This window comes from Bombina bombina, chromosome 5 (assembly GCF_027579735.1).
Source record: "Bombina bombina isolate aBomBom1 chromosome 5, aBomBom1.pri, whole genome shotgun sequence".
In the NCBI taxonomy this organism is placed as follows: domain Eukaryota; kingdom Metazoa; phylum Chordata; class Amphibia; order Anura; family Bombinatoridae; genus Bombina; species Bombina bombina.
Genome location: NC_069503.1, coordinates 823231827 through 823257843, shown reverse-complemented (window position 1 = coordinate 823257843; position 26017 = coordinate 823231827). Strand labels below are relative to the sequence as shown.

Genomic DNA, 26017 nt, shown 5'->3' with positions numbered 1-26017 from the left:
CACTGTTTCATTAGGCTATACAAACAAACTCTCATAGCTGCTATACTTATATCTAATCACAACCAATCAGGAGTGAGGCTAAATGCACACCCACCGGTTGAAACCAAATGTCATGTAAATAAATAAAAGTATAAACCCAAATTAATTAGTCTTCTTTTTTTCCATGATAACAGGATGATACACATATAGTTAAATTAATATTAATACATTAGTTGGTGAAAGCTAAAATGTGTAAAAAATCTCATAATAATTGATACCATCAGCATTTCATAAAGGACGTTATAAAAAATGTCATGATATGGTATAGACCAAACCGTCATAACAGTCTGGGGGATTGTACCAATTATGAAATTCATTATTTATATTCATTATTGTCATAATCGATTATATGGCTAACCCACGCACTTATAAAACATAGTATTAGTGTTCAAAAATACCCAATGTATATTTATGCCTATGAAAATATAATTATACTAGTCCTAAAGCCCGTTCACACGGGCCATTTTTTACAGTACAGCGGTCCCACCCCTTGCGCTCTCTCCCTCCCCTCTTTTGCTCTCTCTCTCTCCCCCCTCTCTTTTGCTCTCTCTCTCTCCCCCTCTCTTTTGAGCTCTCTCTCTCCCCCTCTCTTTTGCGCTCTTTCCCCCTCTCTTTTGCGCTCTCTCCCCCTCTCTTTTGCGCTCTCTCCCCCTCTTTTGAGCTCTCTCTCTCCCCGCTCTCTTTGGCACTCTCTCTCTCCCCCTCTCTTTTGCGCTCTCTCTCCCCCCTTTGTTTTGCACTCTCTCCCCCCTCTCTTTTGCTCTCTCTCCCCCTCTCTCTCTCCCCCCTCTCTCTCTCTCCCTCCCCCTCTCTCTCCCTCCCCCCTCTCTCTCCCTCCCCCCCTCTCTCTCCCTCCCCCCTCTCTCTCCCTCCCCCTCTCTCTCTCCCTCCCCTCTCTCTCCCTCCCCTCTCTTTTTATCTCTCCCCCTCTCTATCTCTCTCCCCTTTATCTTGCGAGTGACCGCGCCTGGCCACGCCCCGGCCACGCCCACTACTGCCGCAGATCAGGCAGGGATCGCAAAGGCAAGGTGTGTTTGTCCTCGTGCTGTCTCTACTGCGCATGACAGCTTCGGACAAACACACTTGGCCTTTTATATAATAGGATGGTTCATATTATTCAGGTTCTCACCAAGATCGTCATAGTGACAGAGGGTGGGGGCGTGATTAATGACGTAGTGCTACTGAGCTAAATGTGTAAAGAAATGGGTGATGTACTAGATCGATAGAAGAAATTTTAGCAAAAGATCAGATGTAGTGTGTATCAGAAGCTAAATGCGATCTCGTTTCTTATCCTTGTATTACATGTGAACAGCAGATGTCTATTGAGTTGTGTCATAGGTATAGGGGTGTGTTCTACCGACTATACACAAAGTCAGTGTGAGTTAAAAACCAATCATATCACTAATAGATGGATGGAAGGCGTGACAATACCACACTGTCAACAAAGGCAGCGTGATCAGCTAATCGCCTCTGGTTGGTCTATTAAACAAAATGGCAAATACATAAATAAATAAATAAATAAATGAGTCAAAAGTGAGCTAAGAGTTTCTAATGAACACACATTTATTGGGGCTATGACGTGAGGTAATGTTGTGCCAATAATTGTGCCGTGTGATCATGAATAAGGCTTGCTTGGGTGCAGCATGAGCTAAGGGCCAATCATATCAATGAGAGATGAATAAGGAGGCATGACAAAACCATACTCTCAACAAAGACAGCGTGATTAACTGATCGTATATGGTCAGTGTGTGAGAAAAATATGTCAGGAATATACTGATAATAATACATTTCCGCACATATATTAAAGTTATAGCATAAAGTGATATTGTTATAATAACACTGGTTGTGGCGTGTGATAGTGAATATTAAGTGCATTGGTGAAGTGCTGAGTAGAATTACTTGTAGGCTGCCACAGACCATAATACATAGGAGAGGGGTAGCATACCTAGATAGCAAGATAGTGAAGGAATAGTGCAGGGGGTAATGTGAAAGTGGGTAACTAAGAGATCAAAAGGGCTAATGTGTAAGGGAACATCACAGGGACATATGAATAGGAGAACAGCGATCTAATGGTGGTACTGAATGATCTATAATAAAGCAATATGTAAATTAATATTAAAACATATACTTTAACTATATACATACATATACTTTAAACTTTACATCTATACCATTTTGATGGTCCAATCGCCCGTAGTGACCCCAGCGGGTACAAGGTGGTCAACTAAGGGAAGGGACATATAGAAGAATAAGTGTAGTACTAAATATAGTGCTGGATAATCAAACAGAATACCACATAAAGTGGCATAATGGTGTTAAACCTACATATAATAGGAGTGTTTAGTAGCCAATATGAGTGACCAAAATGCACAATGGACCCTCAATCGACAGATACATAGTGGTCAGCTGGGGAACTATATATGTACGATTATGCAAATGCAACGAGTGAGAGGTAGGAAAGAGAATATGCTAGATATCATGGTGGGCAAAGGATAAAAAGCAGATAAGTGATAGATAGTGGGAAATAAGAGGAGGACAGGGAAAGCATTCAAAATGCAGCCAGATCCATACTAAGGTTGAGACCAGAGGGAAACATTGTCTTCAACTTGTATATCCAATAAGTTTCCCTCTGTCTCAATCTTTTGTATCTATTATATAAATAAGAAAAAGGGATTATTTCAAGTGGACAGATGTTGAATGTATTTAAGGACCCATTGTGTATGTTGTTACAGTGTCTGACACTATGGTTTTGGAGCTTAGTTTTCATATTTCTAAAGTATTCATTCCATCTGTTTCTGATCAGTCTGCAGGTCTGGCCAACGTATTGGATTCCACAAAGGTTACAAGTTAATAAATACACTACATATGTAGATGTACATGTCAGATATTGGTGTTTACTATATTATTTTTTTGTGATATTTGAAAAAAACATTTTACAGCCGGGGTTAATATATGTACACATATTACAATTTCTTAGGAGACATTTCGCTATCCCTTTCTTTTTAGGTGACATACGATTATTGCAGTTTGTCACTGTTTCAGGTATATTAGCTCTATTTTTATGTACAACTACTTTACTAGGTGCCAAATAGTTCTTAAGTGTGGGGGCTCGTTTAAAAACACATCTGGGTTCAGATTCTAATAATTTGCCAAGTACGGGGTCCCTACAAACCAGTCCCCAGTGTTTTTTTATAATACGTTTGATTTTCATGTGGTTCACATTAAATTGAGTAATAAATATCGAATTTGATTGGTGAGCAGTGTTATTAGTATTGTAGGATCTTGGTCCAAAATAGGACTCTCTATCATCAGTTTTCCCCCGCTCATAGCCGGCATCAATCACGCGTTGGGGATAACCTTTTTCACTAATACGGGTCTTTAAAATAATACTCTGTTGCTCATAGTCATCAATGAGGCTGCAATTTCTGCGTATCCTCTTAAACTGTCCATATGGTATATTGTTTAACCAAGAACTGTAATAATTGCTCTTGTAATTAAGGTAACTATTACAGTCAACAGTCTTAAAATGAGTGGTGGTAATAATTATGTTATCACTGGAGAAAGACAGACATAAATCCAGGAATACTATGGATTTTTGTTCGATATTTCTAGAAACAGTTATGCCCATCTCATTAGAGTTGAGATGTGTGACAAAAGATTCAGCAGAAGTAATGTCCCCGCTCCATATAAACAAAAGATCATCGATGTATCTGCCATAGAAGATCAGGTTCTCTCCGTATGCCGAGCTGTAAATATATCTTTCCTCAAACATACCCATAAAAAGATTGGAAAACTAGGAGTGAACCTGGTCCCCATGGCAGTACCCATTAGTTGTAGATAATATTCATCTTGAAAGACAAAATAGTTATGTTGTAATATAAATACAATCAATTGTAGGATAAATTCTTTCTGTAAAGCAGGGATATAAAAATCATCCGTCAAATATTTTGATATAGCCTTAATGCCCCAATTATGTCGTATATTAGAATATAAGGAATGCACATCACACGAGATCCAGATATAGTCCTCATGAATCACAACATGTTCTAATTTATTGATCAAGTCAGGGGAATCTTTGATATATGAGTCTAGTGTGAGTACATACCGTTGTAGAAACCAATCTACATATGCTGACACGTTATCGGTCAAGCTACCAATTCCCGCGATGATAGGCCTACCTGGGGGGCATTGAACATTTTTATGTATCTTTGGTAGATGGTAATAGAATGCAAAGTTCGGTTTCACAGGAATTAAAAAGTTTCTTTCAGCCATTGATATGATCCCTTCTTGGTGTCCAAAATTAACAATGCCTGAAAGAATCTTAAGATATCTGTTAGTGGGGTCAAATTGTAGTTTTTTTGTAATGACTCATCACTCAGTACCTTATTAGCCTCTATTAAATAATCAGATAAATCCTGTAGTATAATGCCACCCCCCTTGTCTGCCTGACATATCACTAAATAGGAATTGTTTTTCAGGCATTTCAAGGCTTTGATTTCATTGGTATTAAGGTTATTTTTCTTATAATGAGAAGTATTTGGAAGTTTTTCTAAATCCTCTAGTACATATTCTTTGAACAAATCTAAATATGTATTGTTCTTTAAGACAGGAGTAAAATTGGATTTTTGTTTCGAATCGGTATGTACATGTACGGTATGTACATGTACGGTATGTACGGTATGTTTTCTGGCTCATAATAAATTATATTGGAGGATAATCTGGGATTCATATCTATACCTATATTTAAAGATATATATATATATATATATATATATATATAGATGGTTATATATAGGTATAGATATATATATATATATATTTATATACATATAAGAATATCTACAAGCAATATTAGCAGCGAAACAAATGGAGGTAGTTGTTTATTTAAGGATAAAGAGATAGAGCTTAGGGATTAAGAGCAATAATAGCAATATTGGCTGATGGTAGTATCCCCCCTACACACTGTAATGCAAAAAAAAATAATTAAAAAGGAAAGCAACAATGATCTTATAATAATAGTAATAGTAATCAATAGTGATAGTAAACAATTCACTTGTTCCAATAGTAATAGTAACAGCAATAATAAAACCTGTGTACATGAATTGCACGCTACAAACCAGTTCCATACGAGGACAAGTAGTCACTGATGCCAAAGTTAAAAGAAAAGTCTTGTGTGTATACGTTTGATGATTCCAAGCGTCCTCCAATTCTACTTGTGTGTCGGCTGCTGCCAAACACAGAGGTGTGTCACATACACTCTTTATAGGTAAGAAATCTGCAGCAAAAACAAGAGGGAAAAGCGCAACCCCACATCAAGGTAGAAATTTAAATTTATTGGAACAAGCACATGGTTAAAAACACTCACAAGAGGTAAAATGAAATTCCACACTAACATAGGCAGGGGAAAACTCGATTTGAGCGAACTTTCTCAAGAGGAATTCAGCGAGTGTTACCACTAAATTCCTTTTGAGAAAGTTTGCTAAGGAGCGAATTAAATGCATTGAGGGTGGAGCTTTGACAGGTTGCTTCAGAGCAGACACATAGAGGCAATCCTCGGCTGTGAGAGACACTGGTAGTCCTGTGGTGGAACCAGCGGATGTGGACATTTTAGACATAAATCAAGTTTTCCCCTGCCTATGTTAGTGCGGAATTTCATGTTACCTCTTGTGAGTGTTTTTAACCGTGTACTTGTTCCAATAAATTTAAATTTCCACCTTGATGTGGGGTTGCGCTTTTCCCTCTTGTTTTTGCTGCATATAAGAATATCTATTTAAAAGTACATATTCCCCTATCTGAAGATCATTGGAATGTGAAATATTTACAGTACATACACAAATACTTTATTAAAGGGACAGTCAAGTCCAAAAAAAACTTTCATGATTTAAATAGGAAATGTAATTTAATTAATTTTCAAATTCACTTTTATCACCAATTTTGCTTTGTTCTCTTGGTATTCTTAGTTGAAAGCTAAACCTAGGCGGTCCATATGCTAATTTCTTAGACCTTGAAGAGTGCCTCTAATCTGAATGCATTTTGACCACTAGAGGGCATTATTTAATGTGTATTATATAGATAACAATGAGCTCATGCAAGTGAAGTTACCCTGGAGTGAGCACTGATTGGCAAAAATGCAAGTCTGTCAAAATAACTTAAATAAGTGGGCAGTTTGCAGAGGCATAGATACAAGGTAATCACAGATGTAAAAAGTGTATTTCTATAACAGTGTTGATTATGCAAAACTGGGGAATGGGTAATAAAGGGATTATCTTTCTTTTTAAACAACAAAAATTCTAGTGTTGACTGTCCCTTTAAATATGAATTTTGGAGGGGCTGAGGAATGGCGACCAGAAAACCAGCCAAAAAGGACACTACAAATAAGGTGACTCATCTGCTGTCTAGAGGGAGTTGAGGGGAGAGTGCCGACCCAGACACAAGGATCCTTAAAACAGAGGGCTGAGCAGTGGCGCGTTAGACGACATTTCTAAAGCACACGTGGAGCTACCTTCAATCCGGCTCTCAAAGTGAGCGTTCATTCTACCAGAGGAAACTGGAGAGGTCAGCAGGATGACCACCGCTATGAGCGGCACACGTATGAGAGGGTGAAAGCAGAAGTAGGAGAAAGCTGGATAAGGAGTGACCGGCTTCTGCAGCTCCTAAGCTATGGAGCTACAGGTATGCAGGGAGGGCTCGATCACGATTGCTAGATAAGCAAGGGGCTGCAACTAGACAGTACTCAGAGGGGCTAAAGGGTGAAGGATTAAGGGTCAGACCTATAGTTGATGCAGGGAGACCTGTAATATTGGAAGAAGCTATTCCCCAAAAGCCCACTATTTGCAGAAAGCCCATTTGCGGTACAGAGCTCTCAAGTGCAGGGAAAGTGACTCTTTTATTTTTGCAGGCTCTGAACTTTGCACTCCCTCAACCAAGAAACTGCAATTATGCCATGGAGTCTCACACAACTTTATTTAACTTAGAGATAAGCCCAAAAACTGCATTTGGTATAGTTTGTGGGGAAAACTGCAGCGCCCCAGAGTCAGGAGAGGCCTTTGAAAGGGGGGTGATGGTGACATTATAAAGTACACGAGGAAAGCCACACAAACACTATGACTCCTGAAACTTAATAAGGACTTTTTGGGGGCCCACATCCTATGATTCATTTCCCATACAAGACACAACTGGCACACAACTGGCACATTCATATCTCATCATGCCTCTCTGACCTGCAGATACAAATTTCTATATATATATATATATATATATATATATATACATATATAACATTTGTTGGAAAGTGCCTGGGGAGAGACTGTCTGCACATTACTGAGCATAAGGCTTGGGGCACTTTGCCCGCCTTCAGTCGATCTGACCCTCTGGGCACTGCCGTATTGTGCGTCACGATTGACATTGTGACAAGGATCGCCAAAGATGGCGGCCAAGAAAAACTCTAAAACGCAGTCACTAAATAAGCAACCCACAACTAACCTTTTCTTTAAATCTATCAGAGGGGATAAGTCCTCTGACACACAAATGCAACACTCGGATGAGGAGAGAGAGGTGGAAGAGGAAACTAAAGATAAAATGGAGGACTTATGGCCCATTACCAGAGCAGACTTAGATCACCTGGTCTCCAAGCAGGACATTAATGTAAACTTTGAAAGAATGCTAGAAAAAATGGAAAACCTGCAGAACTCTGTGACTAATAGCATAAAAGAATTAAAACAGGAAATAGTTGATCTGGGATCACGAGTGAACTCCTTGGAGGAAAGTGGTGATACAATGGTGGAAGATCTGAATGCAGTAAAAGATAAAGTCACTTCCCAACAATCAGAATTAGAAGATATTTACTATAAACTAGAGGACCTAGAGAATCGTAGTCGCAGATCCAATTTGCGATTAAAAGGAGTTCCAGAGTCGATAGGCCCTGGAGAGTTGAATTCGTACTTGCTCAATATTTTCTTGAGTATTACCGGCTCAGGGGGAGACGACAGATTCCAAATGGAGAGGGCACACAGGGCACTTCAGCCTAAACCTAAGGGAGAAGAACCTCCCAGAGATGTGATTATCAAGATGCTGAGCTTTCAAGAGAGGGAGGAAATTCTCACAGCAGCGAGGAAGAACCCCACTTTTAAGTACCAGGGGGAATGTCATTCAGTTTTATCAAGACCTTTGCCTGAGGACTCTTCGACCACTTTGCCTGAGCTCTCTTCGACCACTTACTTCCTTGCTGAGGAAGAATCAAGTCCCATATTGATGGGGCTTCCCTTTCGCCCTCCACATAACGTGGGAAAACAGGACACTCTCTATAAAGGATCCCCAGGAGATCCCAGAAGCCTGCCGTAAGATGAAGATGGACCTGCCGACTATGCTACAACAGGAAGCAACCACTGTTCCAACCAATCTGGAAGGCAGGCCTCGTCAGAAACAATGGTCCAAGATACCGGAAAAGAAACGTAAGACCTGAACTTAATCATGATCACAGAGGACTTGTTTGAATGGAGGAAGGGTATTCCTTTATTGTGAAAATAATACGGCCGAAGCAGAAAGTTTCATTCTGAACTCTCATGGCCCGCAAGGACTTAAACCAGAGGTCAGATAAGTATATAGACGTTATGTAAATGTTTTGTATTCTAGAACATGTTTCTCCTGTTTATTTGGGCCTAAAAAGGTGTGTGTGTGTGGGGGGGGGGGGTTTCGAGCAAAGACAAATTGCTATAAGGTTTATTTCTGTTTGACATGTCTTATTAGCCAGAAATGTTGACAATATTGCTGTCTTTTGTTCTCTCTTTTGTCCTAGTCTAACCTTTGTTTAAGATATAATTCATGCCATAACGATTAAGTGATATGGATAACTGCACTTAGGTATGCAATGAGTTTGAACCCAGTGGGGATTACTAAAGTTTATGTTTATATGTTCAATTTTGCTTGTTATTTAAGTTTTGTTTTTTTAAACCAGGTGTTTCCTTATAGATATGGAGGAGAAAAGGTGAGGAAGGCTCGAGGTGTTAGAGAGATCCAGGTATTATGGATAAATGTTGGAGGGGGGGGCTTTATGTGGTTCTGACAGACTCTTTGGGAAAGATCATCTAGGGACGCAGAGAAGGGGGATAGAGGGGACCAATGATGACACATAATATTAGACTTATCTCCCATAACGTTAGGGGATTAAATACAGGTATTAAAAGGCGGACAGCAATGACACATTATTTGAAGTTAAAGGCTAACACTATATCTCTCCAGCAGTTCCCCCATCACTTTCACTCTACGACTGATTCTAAAAAAACGGGGGTGACAATTTTATTACACAAATCTCTGGATTTTATACTGGATAGTGTAACTAGGGATAAAGAAGGTAGGTTTGTGATAGTAAGAGGCACGATACAGAATACCAAAGTTACTCTTTGCAATGTGTATGCACCCAACGAAAGACAGAATTCCTTCTTTGGAAACATTTTGCAACATCTTACCCAGTGGTCACAAGATAGGATAATTTTGGCTGGGGATTTCAATGTATCCATGACCTCCTTCTCGGGGGAGGGAACTAGGGGCCAGTCAAGCAAGCAGCATCGCCATAATGCGATTGTCAAGTCAATTAGGGACTCACTGGGAGCGCACAATCTTATAGATTCATGGGAAGCGGTTGGGAACTCTAAACACGACTACACATATTACTCACCAGCGCACAACTCATACTCAACTTTAGACTACATTTTTGTGAGTCAAATACTAACCCCTAACTTAGTAGCATCAAGCACACAACCATGTGTTTGTCAGATCATTCACTAATAATCTTAGAATTAGCAGGCATATTGAATTTCTCACGGCCAAGATCATGGACATACAACCCAGCATTACTTAAAGGGACAGTCAACACCAGAATTTTTGTTGTTTAAAAAGAAAGATAATCCCTTTATTACCCATTCCCCAGTTTTGCATAACCAACACAGTTATAATAATACACGTTTTACCTCTGTAATTATCTTGTATCTAAGCTTCTGCTGACTGCCCCCTTATTTCAGTCCTTTTGACAGACATGCAGTTTAGCCAATCAGTGCTCAGTCCTAGGTCACTTTACGTGCATGAGCTCAATGTTATCTATATGAAACATGTACTAATGAACTAATGCCCTCTAGTGGTCAAAATGTATTCAGATTAAAGGCAGTCTTCAAGGTCTAAGAAATTAGCATATGAACCTCCTAGTTTTAGCTTTCAACTAAGAATACCAAGAGAACAAAGCAAAATTGGTGATAAAAGTAAATTGGGAAGTTGTTTAAAATTGCATGCCCTATTTAAAACATGAAAGGTTTTTTTGGACTTGACTGTCCCTTTAAGAACCCAGGAATATGTGATAGGATAAGAATAGCACTGAAGGAATATTGGCAGCTAAATGAGGGGACAACGGGTTACCCGCTAATGACTTGGGCAGCACATAAACCGGTGTTGAGGGGTCTACTTATTAAAGAGAAATCGATGGCGGTAAAGCAATCGACACAAATAGTGAGCACACTTCAGAGGGAGGTGGAGACACTTGAGCAGGAGCATAGGCGTACTCTATCGCGGGGGGTTTATAAGTCCCTTCAGTCTAAACGAACAGAACTGTCCACAATTTTAAAAGAGAATTCCGTTCGTGCAGCTTTGAGGTTGAGGGCGCACTACTACGTGTATGCGAACAAGCCAGATAAATATCTGGCGTACAAACTGAGGGAGAGAACCAAGTTCTTTGCAATTCCCTCCATCCACAGACAGGGGGGGACTCCAACTTCAAATCCTCAGGAAATAACCAAAACTTTTGCTAAGTATTATGAGAATCTTTATGATGGGAAAAAGGTGGCTCCGGGGGACCTCACTCGGCAGACAAATGACCTTCTGGGACAGGTTAATTTACCGTTAATTCAGGACTCAGACCTTACAACACTTAATGCAGATATCTCAGCCATGGAAATATTAACAGTAATTAGAGAACTTAAGACGGGGAAAGCACCGGGCCCAGACGGACTAACAGGGGAATACTATAAGTTATTTAAGAAAGAGCTGTTACCCCACTTGTTGACTTTCTGTAATAGTATGCTGGCGGGAGGGGAGTTACCTCGAGATATGTTACAGGCTAAGATAGTGGTGATACCTAAAGTAGGGAAAAACCCGAAGTATTGTCAAAATTATAGGCCTATTTCACTGATCAATACGGATCTCAAAATATTTACAAAAATAATGGCCAACAGACTTAAATTAATACTGCCATCACTAATTCATAAAGACCAGGTGGGCTTTATTATGGATAGAGAGGCCCCAGACAATGTGAGGAGAATCTTGACCCTAGTGGATTATTTAACACAGACCAAGACGCCATCACTACTCTTGTCACTTGACGCGGAAAAGGCGTTTGATAGGGTAGATTGGTCCTTTATGTTTAAAGTATTAGATAGAATGGGTTTTAAGGGAGCTTTTATAAGGGCACTGACAGCCATATACTCACGACCGACGGCGGTGGTGGGAGCGGCAGGATACATTTAAAGATCCATTGATATCTTAAATGGGACCCGTCAGGGATGTCCGCTCTCCCCGCTGCTGTTTGCCATTAGCATAGAACCACTGGCGGCACTAATTAGGCAATCGACGGATGTGACAGGGGTGCAGGTGGGTACCGAAGAATATAAATTGACGCTATTCGCGGATGATATTCTACTGACGTTGACCAGGCCTCTGATTTCTCTACCTAACCTGTACGATATCTTGGGGAAATTCTCTGAGATCTCGGGCTATAAGGTTAATTTGGACAAATGCGAAGCTTTACCAATATGTCTTCCACCCCATACAAAAAAGACAGTAGAACTAAATTTTAATCTTACATGGGCAAAAACTCATATCACTTACTTGGGAATTAAGATTAACAGCACCTTTTCAGAACTATACAGATTAAATTATGTACCTATCTATAAAGCCATTAGGAAGGACTTAAATAGCTGGAATAGGGGTAGATTTTCATGGTATGGGAGGCTATCGGCTATAAAAATGAACGTCCTCCCTAGGGTCTTGTACCTTTTTAGAGCTTTGCCGATTGGGGTCCTCCTGGCAGATCTAAATGCCCTGCAATCAGATTTGTTGCGGTTTCTGAGGGGGGATGGGAAGGCAAAAATAACATCACAGATATTGAAACAACATAGACAGATAGGGGGTGTGGGAGTCCCGAACCTAGTGGACTATTATCAAGCCTCCAGGCTAGCACAATCGGTCATTTTAGGGAAAAACTTTCAAGGAGTAATCTGGCCAAGAATAGAAGCGGATATTGATGGTTGCGAGAGTCCGGCGGATATCCTATGGGATCCCTCAGGAAACGCAAAAAAGCTTACATATAGATCACCAGTGACACAAGACACAGTACATACCTGGCATAAGATAGCAAAACAGAGGGGGCTGCTTAACCCTCACTCACTACTACTACCCTTGAAATTCCTGTTGCCTGCAGAACTTAGGAAAATAGTAGGGAAATGGGAAAATAAGGGCTTATACAGAGTGGCAGATTTTCTAGATAGAACAGCAATACTTACCTTTAATCAGATCAGAGACAAAATCCAACCATGCACATTAAATTGGTTCATTTACTTACAGATTTCAGTTATCTCTAAATATATGGCTAGTAGAATAAGCCAACCCTTGACTCCACTGGAAAGGATATGCAGCACACAATCCAGAGGGAAACATGAAAAGGTGACCTGGGAAAAGATTTTATCAGAAAGTGGGAAGGGCATGCTCAGTGCAGATATGAAGGAAAACTGTTTGAAGGTGGCCTTTAGATGGTACCTTATGCCGGAACGGACAGCCCATATCCCATCCTTGAATAGTGCAGCTTGTTCTAGAGGTTGCGGGGGGAGAGGGACATATAGGCACATGTGGTGGGACTGCTCAAAAGTACAACTGCTATGGCAAAGACTCTCGAGATTACTTAGCGACACATTAGATGAAGAGATTGAGCTAACGATAACTCAGGCACTTCTGCATGAAAGGGTAAGACCGTTAAACTCTGCGATCAACACTTTTATTAAGATTCTCTGTATTTGTGTGCGTATTTGCATAGCTAGACACTGGAAGGTGGGAGCATCAGGGTGGGCAGAAATACTGGATAAAATAAATGATACCTACACAATGTTAGAATTGGCAGCGTGGGCTCAAGGGAACACTGATCAGTTTCAGAAAATATGGTTTTATTGTATTTTGAAAGGCTACACTCGACCACACACCACCCAGGGGAGAGAGGAGAGTGAGAGATTAGGATGGTAGGAAGGCAGGAAGGGACTTGGAGACACCCATTAAGGTCTGACATATAAGGCCTGGACATACTTGACACATTCAGTAAGGTTACAATATTAGATTCTATTATATTTCGGTAAGACACTCAGAGAAAATGGAAACACCTGGTGGGGGGAGGGGGGGGAGGAAGGGGAAGTTAAATTTCAAGTTTATAATGTTTGTATCTACAAGTCGTTATAAAGAGTGAGGCAATTTTTATGTTTCTATTCCTATTTGATTAGCTTACTGTATTATGTACTTATGCTTGAAGTATGTGTATACTTTAACCCACCTGTGCTTAATGTTTATTATGACTTGTACTATGTTTTTGAGAAATTCAATAAAAAATATTTCAATTAAATATGAATTTTGCATAAATATGATTTTACATGTTTCATCTACTTCATTGCAAAGGGCAGCAATGCACTCATATAAATGTGTATATATATATATATATATATATATATATATATATATATATATATATATATATATATATATATATACATATGATTGTGTTTATATGTGTATATTTGTCTGTAATTGCATAAATACACATATAAATACACAAATATATATGATATATATGTATATACAGGGAGTGCAGAATTATTAGGCAAATGAGTATTTTGACCACATCATCCTCTTTATGCATGTTGTCTTACTCCAAGCTGTATAGGCTCGAAAGCCTACTACCAATTAAGCATATTAGGTGATGTGCATCTCTGTAATGAGAAGGGGTGTGGTCTAATGACATCAACACCCTATATCAGGTGTGCATAATTATTAGGCCACTTCCTTTCCTTTGGCAAAATGGGTCAAAAGAAGGACTTGACAGGCTCAGAAAAGTCAAAAATAGTGAGATATCTTGCAGAGGGATGCAGCACTCTTAAAATTGCAAAGCTTCTGAAGCGTGATCATCGAACAATCAAGCGTTTCATTCAAAATAGTCAACAGGGTCGCAAGAAGCGTGTGGAAAAACCAAGGCGCAAAATAACTGCCCATGAACTGAGAAAAGTCAAGCGTGCAGCTGCCAAGATGCCACTTGCCACCAGTTTGGCCATATTTCAGAGCTGCAACATCACTGGAGTGCCCAAAAGCACAAGGTGTGCAATACTCAGAGACATGGCCAAGGTAAGAAAGGCTGAAAGACGACCACCACTGAACAAGACACACAAGCTGAAAAGTCAAGACTGGGCCAAGAAATATCTCAAGACTGATTTTTCTAAGGTTTTATGGACTGATGAAATGAGAGTGAGTCTTGATGGGCCAGATGGATGGGCCCGTGGCTGGATTGGTAAAGGGCAGAGAGCTCCAGTCCGACTCAGACGCCAGCAAGGTGGAGGTGGAGTACTGGTTTGGGCTGGTATCATCAAAGATGAGCTTGTGGGGCCTTTTCGGGTTGAGGATGGAGTCAAGCTCAACTCCTAGTCCTACTGCCAGTTTCTGGAAGACACCTTCATCAAGCAGTGGTACAGGAAGAAGTCTGCATCCTTCAAGAAAAACATGATTTTCATGCAGGACAATGCTCCATCACACGCGTCCAAGTACTCCACAGCGTGGCTGGCAAGAAAGGGTATAAAAGAAGAAAATCTAATGACATGGCCTCCTTGTTCACCTGATCTGAACCCCATTGAGAACCTGTGGTCCATCATCAAATGTGAGATTTACAAGGAGGGAAAACAGTACACCTCTCTGAACAGTGTCTGGGAGGCTGTGGTCGCAATGTTGATGGTGAACAGATCAAAACACTGACAGAATCCATGGATGGCAGGCTTTTGAGTGTCCTTGCAAAGAAAGGTGGCTATATTGGTCACTGATTTGTTTTTGTTTTGTTTTTGAATGTCAGAAATGTATATTTGTGAATGTTGAGATGTTATATTGGTTTCACTGGTAAAAATAAATAACTGAAATGGGTATATATTTGTTTTTTGTTAAGTTGCCTAATAATTATGCACAGTAATAGTCACCTGCACACACAGATATCCCCCTAAAATAGCTAAAACTAAAAACAAAATAAAAACTACTTCCAAAAATATTCAGCTTTGATATTAATGAGTTTTTTGGGTTCATTGAGAACATGGTTGTTGTTCAATAATAAAATTAATACTCAAAAATACAACTTGCCTAATAATTCTGCACTCCCTGTATATACACATACTGTGTCTATACATACATACATATAAATAAATATTTAGACATGTATATTGTATATATCTCTATTTTAAAGCCCTTTGCATGCCTTTTTTGCCTCTAACACCTGAGAACGCATATCTTTGAGCCCTTCTAACTTTTTTATGCAGTATTTTTATTTAATCATTTTTATGACAGTGTTATTATGAGTGTAACTACTTTTAAATTTATTTTTATGTGTTTTGTGCAACTTTTTATTAGAGCGTAACAGTTAACCAAAACTTTGAAGTAGTGCTATTCTGATGCACAGTAAATTAAATTGCGCTCAAGCGAACATGTTTAATTTCAATTCATAATGCATGTGCTGCTTCCGACGTGCGCATAGAGCCACGATAAATCCCTTTTCGCTAGCGCTTAACAGTTAAATTAACCCCAAGATAAAAAAGAGAGCATCAAAACTTTGCATCCCCAAAGAACTGCAGTAAAATTATTTCCATGCACCAATTTTACCTTCTGCAACTTCCTTTTGAGGCCCAATATCCTGCACTAAAAATACACTAATATCTAACTGAACAGAGAAAAACTATAAGTAAAGATTGTGGACCCAATGCTAACCCATTCAGCGTTCTCTAGAACCAAATATAAAAACTGTACAACTAACAGCAAGAATACTTTGCTTATTTGTGACATAACAATATAATTTAAAGGGACAGGATACCCAAATGTTGAAGCACATAAAAAAGAAAGCTGTAAAAAGCTAAAATATCTTCTTTTTTTACAGAGTTATACTGTATCACTTTCAATTGATCTAACATATGAGTATTATGTCCCTTTAAGTATATAGAAAATAATAATGCTGTCATTGTCATCCTTGAGATAAATAAAACTGTAATAAAACTTCACTGCCTTGCCTTTTCATATTACTCAGTTAGGATTCAGCTATGTGTGATGTCATTAGTGATGCCATACAACCTGCAACCAGTGATGTCAATGTAATGTATGATGTGATCCATAATTCCATTTTCCTTTTGTATTTTAGTGAGCACAGAAACCCAATGCATTTAATATTTGAGTAGGAACTTCAACTTTAGACCTCGCTGAATGCGGAGAGCAATACGCTCTCCGTATTCAGCATTGCACCAGCAGCTCTTGTGAGCTGCTGGTGCAACACCGCCCCCTGACAGGGGGGTATCAATGAACCTGATCGTACTCGATCGGGTAGAATTGTGGCGATCTCTGTCCGCCTGCTCAGAGCAGGCGGACAGGGTTATGGAGCAGCGGTCTTTAAACCGCTGCTTTATAACTGGTGTTTCTGGCGAGCAAACACGGGCCCTCAAGCTCCATTCGGAGCTTGATAAATGGGCCTCTAAGCATCAATAGCTTTGATGGTAGTAATCACACATTTTTACAAAGCACGCTTTACAGTGTGAAAAATATTTAAAAATGCACAATAGTGACTTGGAAAAGCCTTAGCCATTTTTTTATATGAGATATTAATATCTCGTACTGTTAATAATGTATGACAAGTAAAACCCTTAGATTACAAACAATGAAGAAAAAGCATGGGGAGTAAAATGAAAGATGCTAACCAATCGCGCGAGTGAATGGACTGTCAATCACCGAGAGAGAGCAAGCTCTCTGTGATTTCTCTACACCACAACAGAGGTCTGCATTCTTGTGCAATACTGAATTCCGGCAGCGGAATTCAGCCCGTCAGAGGCGAGCTGTGGCGGACAGGAGCACTTTGTCAGTCAAATGTATTTATCAGTATTAGTACGACATCAGAAAAAAAGAATGTCTCTTTATTTTTTATTTAACATGCATATTTATGATTTTGTTTCATTGCAGTTTTTGCAATTATTACTAAAATACTTCTTTAAAAGTGCACATGACCCACTGTATGCAATTTATGAATATTGTCTAAGAAAATAAGAGTAACTAAATATTACATTTGCAGGTACTTAGTTACCTTTAGCAATGTGCTCATTTACAGTTGTACACAAGAGAAAGCTAAATAATCATTAGACTCTAGTAATATTTTAGCTAGATAAGGTCACCAAAAGAGATACTTGGGTTCTTTTATTCCTCTAATGATTAGAGGAATAAAAGAACCCAAGTATCTCTTTTGGTGACCTTATCTAGCTAAAATATTACTAGACTGGAGTCCCAAACTATTCCTCAAATATAATGGCTTCAGGCACATATACATTTCACATTCTCTGATATGCTTATATTTGGTTACACATAAGTTACTTATACTCTGCATTTGTGGAGACCTTATTAAAGGGACAGTCAACCCAAAAATTACTGTTACTTATTTAGATTAGTTAATTAACAATCTTTACATCAAACTCTAGCCCAATTTTCATCTAAATAAACTTTGGCAGAAAATACACTTACTAGATCTCATCTGGCCATTTTGAAATGGCCACCTGATTCCTCCTTCTCTGACGTCTCCCAAAAGCTTGAACTGCAACACTAGTACAGGATCCTCTCATCCCTGTGCGCTCCTTTCATTTCATTCAGTTCTGTGAGAATCTAATACTTTATAGAGGGGAGGGAGAAAGAGAGCTATATCTACAAGATGCTTCTTATGAAACTAAGGAGAGTTTACTGCTCTCTGATTCATGTAATACAATTCCTCCTGAGCTGCAGGCGGCTCCGTGTGTACTGTGTATAGCGCTAGCACCTCATTGCCTCACACACACATAGTATCATATTTACTATTCTCTGTGCTTGTATCCGCTATTGCAACAAAAGGAGAGTGCCCTATTGTTTAAATACTATCCCTCAGGCGGTTGTCAGAGTACATCAATGACTGGATAAGTCCGGTGTTGGTTTTTCCCATAGTCCCTCCAAGAGAGATCGTAAGGTACAGGTATCGGTACCAATTATAAGGGATCTTTAGCTGGCAGTCAGTTATTCCGCCGGTGTTCAGCGGGTCTATATCTGCAGGATGAAGAGTTCACCCGGTTTTCATCTTTGTTCTCTCAGGAAGCCCCCCGGCCTCTTTGTGAATGTTGTGGTATCGGAAGGCTTCCTCTCCGCAGAGATTTGTTTCTTGTGCCATCTAGTTTTTTGGCTGTTGCGATGCACTTGGTGAGCTGCTTTCTTTTTTTATTGTTATTAGAGATTCATTTGCTCAACATCGTCAATGCCGCCTTTTTCTTTTGAGAACCTTGCAATAGCGGATACAAGCACAGAGAATAATAAATATGACACTATGTGTGTGTGAGGCAATGAGGTGCTAGCGCTATACACAGTACACACGGAGCCGCCTGCAGCTCAGGAGGAATTGTATTACATGAATCAGAGAGCAGTAAACTCTCCTTAGTTTCATAAGAAGCATCTTGTAGATATAGCTCTCTTTCTCCCTCCCCTCTATAAAGTATTAGATTCTCACAGAACTGAATGAAATGAAAGGAGCGCGCAGGGATGAGAGGATCCTGTACTAGTGCTGCAGTTCAAGCTTTTGGGAGACGTCAGAGAAGGAGTTAGGTGGCCATTTCAAAACGGCCAGATGAGATCTAGTAAGTGTATTTTCTGCCAAAGTTTATTTAGATGAAAATTGGGCTAGAGTTTGATGTAAAGATAGTTAATTAAAGGGACAGGCTAGGCCAAAATAAACTTCCATGATTCAGATAGAGCATGTAATTTTAAACAATTTTCCAATTTACTTTTATCACCAATTTTGCTTTGTTCTCTTGGTATTCTTAGTTTAAAGCTTAACCTAGGAGGTTCATATGCTAATTTCTTAGACCTTGAAGCCCACCTCTTTCAGATTGCATTTTAACAGTTTTTCACCACTAGAGGGTGTTAGTTCACATATTTCATATAGATAACACTGTGCTTGTGCACGTGAAGTAATCTGCGAGCAGGCACTGATTGGCTAGACTGCAAGTCTGTCAAAAGAACTGAAAAAAGGGGCAGTTTGCAGAGGCTTAGATACAAGATAATCACAGAGGTTAAAAGTATATTATTATAACTGTGTTGGTTATGCAAAACTGGGAAATGGGTAATAAAGGGATTATCTATCTTTTAAAACAATAAAAATTCTGGTGTAGACTGTCCCTTTAACTAATCTAAATAAGTAACAGTAACTTCTGGGTTGACTGTCCCTTTAACAAAAAAAAAGATTATATTTTGCCTGTAAAACAAATGCACATTGTAATATAACTGTCAAAATATAGAGTGCATTGAGGTTGTACTAGAACAGATATATACAGCATTTTTATGTTCTGTTTTACATACTGCAGATGTAAAAACAATACAATAAATACAATAAAAATAAAGAAATCAGTTCAGTTACTAACAGTATATGTAAAATTTTAGACTTAAAAAAATAGCAGAAATTGTAAAATATACAGCTAGCAATTAACAATTGTAGACAATCAACATAAACATATGAATTAATGTTTGTTTGTTTTTTAAAAGGAAGACATAACATGACATCACAAACTAATATTACACATGCATGGTCTCAAAAATTAAAAGGAATAGATAATTCAAATTGTAAGGAAAGCTAGTTATTACATTAGTATAAAAAATAGTTTAAGAAAGTGAAATCCCACTAAAGAAAATGAGAAATAGGAACAAAACCTATATACCAGACATGAATAATTAAGCATGCAAGTAGCACTGTTTCTCATGTCTTTTTAATTAATTGGTTCTTATTAATTTGACCTACTTCTATGTCCTTTTTAATCACTGCCTGAAATGTATTCTGGACCTAAGACATTAAAGGATCACTGACTGCTACTTGACATTTCTAATATATGTACATAACTGTATGGTATTTTAATTTTATTTCTAGCAGGTGAGTTTAAACATAGATAACAGTTATTCACATAATTATAGATTTTGATTACAGTACGTTTCTAAAGAAAGACTAGACTAAGTTTTTTTCACCTCACTCACAAAACTTTAAAATATATGCTAAATATATATCTGGGTTTCCAATGCACATTATTTCAGCCTTCCAAAACAACTGTGCTTTTCTCCAACATAGTAAGAATTAAAATGTATGTATTGAAATGTATCATTTGCAGTCATTTATTTTGACCGTTTTTGCTAACGCCACACATGCACTTTGCTCTACGAATGGAAAATTACTTTAAAATGCAGCCCTGTTAACTGTATGCAAGCAAAGGACAGTTGATGCAGCTAACGACACGACTTACTCCTATACAAGCAGGCAGGATATAGCTCTTTCGTAGCAGTCAGTCTTCCCTCTCCTGCTATTGATAGGTTTCTTGTTTTTGTTTCTCTGCTGTACTCTCCTCCCTCCACTGGGAGTCTGGATCATCACACACATTGAGTTTCTCAGCCTGTAAATGTTGGCTCCCCCTCTTTTCTTTCATCTCCCTTATCTGTGACAGCTTTATTCCACTACCTGGGCTTCAAAGAGGGAGAGCAATGCAGAAAAAGGCCAGAGAATACTGAATACTTTACCTGGAGCATAAACCATTGTTTTCAATTTCCGTCAGGGATGAGATAGTCTACTTGAATGCGACAGTAGTTACTGTAAGGACGTCTTTTACAGGAAATTCAGTTTCAGGACCAAGGACAGTTCCCAGTTATACTGCTGCTTTCTTTTATCAGATTGCTCAGCACTTTCCAGACTGTCACTGCTCACGTAGCCACTCACTGAGCTCTTGGGATAGATCATTTCACACTCTGGCTGAGCCACTCAGTATCAACACAAAACCTAATAGCTCTTTCTCTGGATCTAGATGACAAAACGTGAAGGGGGAGATTAAGTTAAAGATCGAGCTTATGTTGATTACAATTGCCACAGCAGGAAGGGCAGCTAATTGTTTCTAATAATAAGATGCTGAGAGCACTCTATGAGTCTTGATTGACTGTTTACACATATAATGTTGACTAAAACGTGTTGTTTGATGGAAGCATTGAATAAGTATATTAACTATTAATATGATAATGCAGTATGTAGTGCTGAGATATTTTAAGGATAATGTTATGGACAATGCTGGTTTCTAGTTTTTACACATGTGAGAATGTTCTTTTTTAATCTGTCTTAGTTGGAAGTAAATGTGTTATTATATCATTTATAATTATATCATGTTATACTCTATGCAATTTACAAAGTGAATATGGAGGATTATTTTCCTTTCTATACAGGGTGTTTGATAGTTAAATAACCATTTCAGAGCCATACAATTCATTTACTTTACTTCAGTAGCTATCTGTGTAACTGTGAATTTTTCCAGTTTAGTTTGAAACTAAAGTTTGGCAGAATTACACAATTTTATGACTCCAACAGAATTATTTTAATTGAAATTAATTGTAAATTGAAACTTGTTAATTTGAAGAGATGTGGATAACAACATATTAACCCCATGAGAAAATTGCAGTTACAGACATCAGTTAAAAACAAACAAACACATGTGCAGCTTTATGATGAATCATTTTATTTTTTTGGCTACAGTTTTTGGTATGTATTTTTGACACATACTGCATCCCCTCATGAATAACCCAGGATTTAGGGAAATTATAATCATACATAATTGTGTGAAGTTCACTCTGCATTTTTTTTTTTTTTTCGAAATTGCTTTTATTATCAAATGTAACATAATACAATTGCATATTTTGAAATTCAAGTAAAATACAATGAAATTATTGAACAATGAAATCTGTGGTCCGTTATTTTTATGTAGCTTATAGAACAACAACACATATTAAAGGACAACAATTAGTTAAAGGGTCAGTAAACCTTAAAAATAATGTTATATAATTCTGCACATAGTGCAGAATTATATAAAATTACATTAGCCAAACTTTTTAAATCATAATATTCCCTTTTTATTTTGTAAAAATACCGCTGTTTTACAGTCCTGCGCTCTGTACTCTGCTGACAGCGGGAGCGAGCTGCACTGTGTCTAATGGCGCGGTCGGGCCGGGCTATGACTATACAGCTGGCCCGATGCGCTCAGTAAAAACAACAGACCCGCTCAGCAGAGTACAGAGAGCGGGTCTGTAAAACAGCGGTATTTTTACAAAATAAAAAGGGAATATTATGATTTAAAAAGTTTGGCTAATGTAATGTTATATAATTCTGCACTATGTGCAGAATTATATAACATTATTTTTAAGGTTTACTGTCCCTTTAATTAATAAAGCTAGTTGACTTGTACATTTGTTACTCTTACAAAGGTTGTCGATTATGCTATAAGATTTAGTGGTGAAGTCAAGTGTTGACAATATGTATTCAGTCATTCAGACTATGTATGAGGGGGGAGTGGAGTCTGACTGCTCGGGTAGTATCAGTATGTTCTCTATGTCTTGCTTCTGTATGCATTATCCAAGGTTCCCATATCTCTATAAATGTGTCTGGTTGCCATTAAGTCTGCCACTGAACTAGACATTCTGTATAAGTACTCTATTTTTTGTTCTATGATATAGAACCCTGGGGGCTCAGTTTTCCAATAGCGAGGCCACTCTACATTTTTATTTATTTATTATGTATATTTTTAGTTTATTATAAACTTTGAAACATATATTATTAACTACTAACTTACTTGTGTTTAAAATAGACCTAATGATTTTGCACAATTCTAATGAATAGAAACAAGCTGTATGTTGGAAAAAAATGTAACTCATTAAGACAACTCACACAGTAAACTTCATTTATCATGTTTTAAAATGTTCATCAAATTCATTTTTACCCGAAGCAACTTCAAAATTAATCCCCCACATCATATAAAGGTTATAATTGTTAAAACAAAAATAGAAATAGCTTTAAAGGGACATACTCAGATATTATTTCCGCTATTTCTAAAAGAGAATGTTTCAAACTGTATTATGCTGCTTTGTTTATTGAAAAAAATGGATGTTTATGTTCTGAATAAAACATTTTTTTGTGAGTTGTGACTGTCACCCAATGAGTCCCAGAACTCAGTTGTAAATAATCATGTAATTTTTGTTAGTTTCACCTTAAATTTAGACAGCTTTTACTTAACCTATTTATGCAAAAAATGTAATGTTTAACTTTTCATATACATGAGTAATATGTCCCTTTATTTAAAACAAACAAACAAGTAATATGTTGTAAAGGAATTTATTTAACTTGGTAAGACACAATAAACATGCTCCGTTTACAGACAACACATATGTTAACATTACGGGGTAGATTTATATAGGGTCGAGCAGACATTATTTGCAGTAGCAAATCATGTCTGCTCGACCTTGCTAAATGCCGACAGTATACGCTGTTGGTAATATTGCACAAGCATTTCTTGTGCAATGCCGCCCCCTGCACACTTGCGGTCAATCGGCCGCAAACAGGGGGTGTCAATAACACCGATCGGGTCAGGATGATTTCAGTTAAGAAGTTAAGGAGCAGCAGTCTTACAACCTAAAAGATCTAACTCCACGGGCATGGTCACAATGTTATCTGTATGGCACACATGAACTAACACCCTCTAGCTGTGAAAAACTTCCAAATGCATTGAAATAAGGGGCAGCCTTCAAGGGCTAAGAAATTAACATATTAACCTATCTAGGGTTAGCTTTCAACAAAGAATACCAAGAGAACAAAGCTAATTTGATGATAAAAGTGAATTGGAAATGACTCAAAGATATGAAGGCAAAGGGCTTTAATGTAGAGAAACATACATACACATGTATAAAAGATGTGTGTATATATATATATACTGTATATATATATATATATATATATATATATATATATATATATATATATATGTCTTTGTATGTATTTATAAGTGCATTGGAGCCCATTGCAATTAAGTAGAAGAAAACATGTAAAAGCATATGCATGCAATATTCATATTTAATATAGTGTTATACTGAGTGTTTACTGTAAATATTTCACATTCCAATATTCTGCACATAGCAGAAAATGTTCTATAATGTTCTATAAATAGATATTTATATATATATATATATATATATATATATATATATATATATATATATATATATATATATATATATATATATAAAATGGAAAAAGGCATGCACTCTCTGGATTTGTTCAAAATAAGTGCTTTAAAGGCACATCAAACAGGTAACGTTTCGGGGATCAATCACCCCTTCATCAGACCAACTGATCCCCGAAACGTTACCTGTTTGATGTGCCATTAAAGCACTTATTTTGCATAAATCCAGAGAGTGCAGTTCTTTTTTCCATTTTACGAGTATACTTGCCTGCACCCTGGTAGTTGTCTTTTAGGTGGGAGTGCGCACTACATTTGAATATATATATATATGTATTGTACCAAAATATCATCAGATATATGTAGAAAACATTATTTATATCTTAACTGATAAATTCATTTCTTTCATGGTGGTGAGAGTCCAGAATCTGTTACATATGGGATATAACTCCAAAAGCCTATAAAACCCATCCCACCTCACTCATACCTTAGTTTGACGTATAAGAAAGTGGTGAGGCATTTAGAAGGAGTAAAAGCCAAAATAAGGAGCAGGGAAAAAATAAGTGTTTAAGCTAAGTTAACGCTTCTGATGATGACGTAAGCCGAAACACGTAAAGCCAGTTTTTGCACTTGCAAGTCTTATTTTATTTTTTTATTTTTACTCCATGTTTAAATAAATTGCATTCTTTTTTTAATAAGATATAAATGATGTTTTCTTTCATGTAGGTGGCGAGAGTCCATAACTTGTTACTTATGGGATATATAATATCCAAGATGTGGAAGTCCACAAGTAACAATAAAGGGAGGGATTAAAATAAAAACACTTTTTTCGCTAAAAAATTTAATCCATAAACAAAAATAATTTCTTATAACAAACTCAATATATAGGCACAATTATCAAACTGAGACAACTGCCTGAAGGACCTTTCTACCAAAGGCTCCTTCTGACAAAGCAAAAACATAAAAATGGTAAAATTCAGTAAAGGTATGCAGAGAAGACCAAGTCGCAACTTTGCAAATTTGATCAACTGAAGTCTCATTCTTGAAAGCCCAAGATGTGGCAACCGATCTAGTAGAATTAGCTGTAATTCTCTGTGGCGGAGGCTGACCCGCCTCCAAATAAGCTTTTTTAATAAAACATTTCAACCAAGAGGTAAAGAAATAGCAGAGGCCTTCTGGCCTTTCTTTGGACCAGAAAAAAGAACAAACAGACTAGAAGTCTGTCTGAAATGCTTAGTAGCATCAACATAATATGTCAATGATCTAACAACATCCAAAAATGCAAAGATCTTTCAGTAGCATTTTTTGTATCAGGACACAAGGATGGAACAACAATTTCCCTATTAAAGTTGTGTGAGCAAACAAGTTTAGGTAGAATATCAGATAAGGAGACTCACAAGAGAGGGCAGACAATTCATAAACTCTTCTAGCAAAAGAGATTGCCAAAAGAAACAACACTTTCTATGAAAGTAGTTTAATGTCCAATTTATGCATAGGCTCAAAAGGAGGAGTCTGTAAAACTTGTAATACTAGGTTAAGACTCCAAGGAGGAGAAATAGAGCTATTAATAGGTTTAATCCAGATTAAAGACTGAACAAAACAATGAACATCAGGAACATTGGTGATCTTCCTATTAAATAATACAG

At 37.8% G+C, this 26017-nt stretch overlaps 1 protein-coding gene across 1 annotated transcript in view; it reads right to left on the bottom strand.

Moving 5' to 3' along the window:
- AKAIN1 (A-kinase anchor inhibitor 1) overlaps positions 1–20929 on the bottom strand; it is a 30810-nt gene extending 9881 nt beyond the window's left edge. The window contains exon 1 of the mRNA XM_053713122.1: positions 20905–20929. Coding sequence (XP_053569097.1) covers positions 20905–20920 — 16 coding nt within the window. The 5' untranslated portion in view covers positions 20921–20929. The remainder of the gene's footprint in view (positions 1–20904) is intronic.
- Between the last annotated feature and the right edge of the window lie 5088 nt (positions 20930–26017).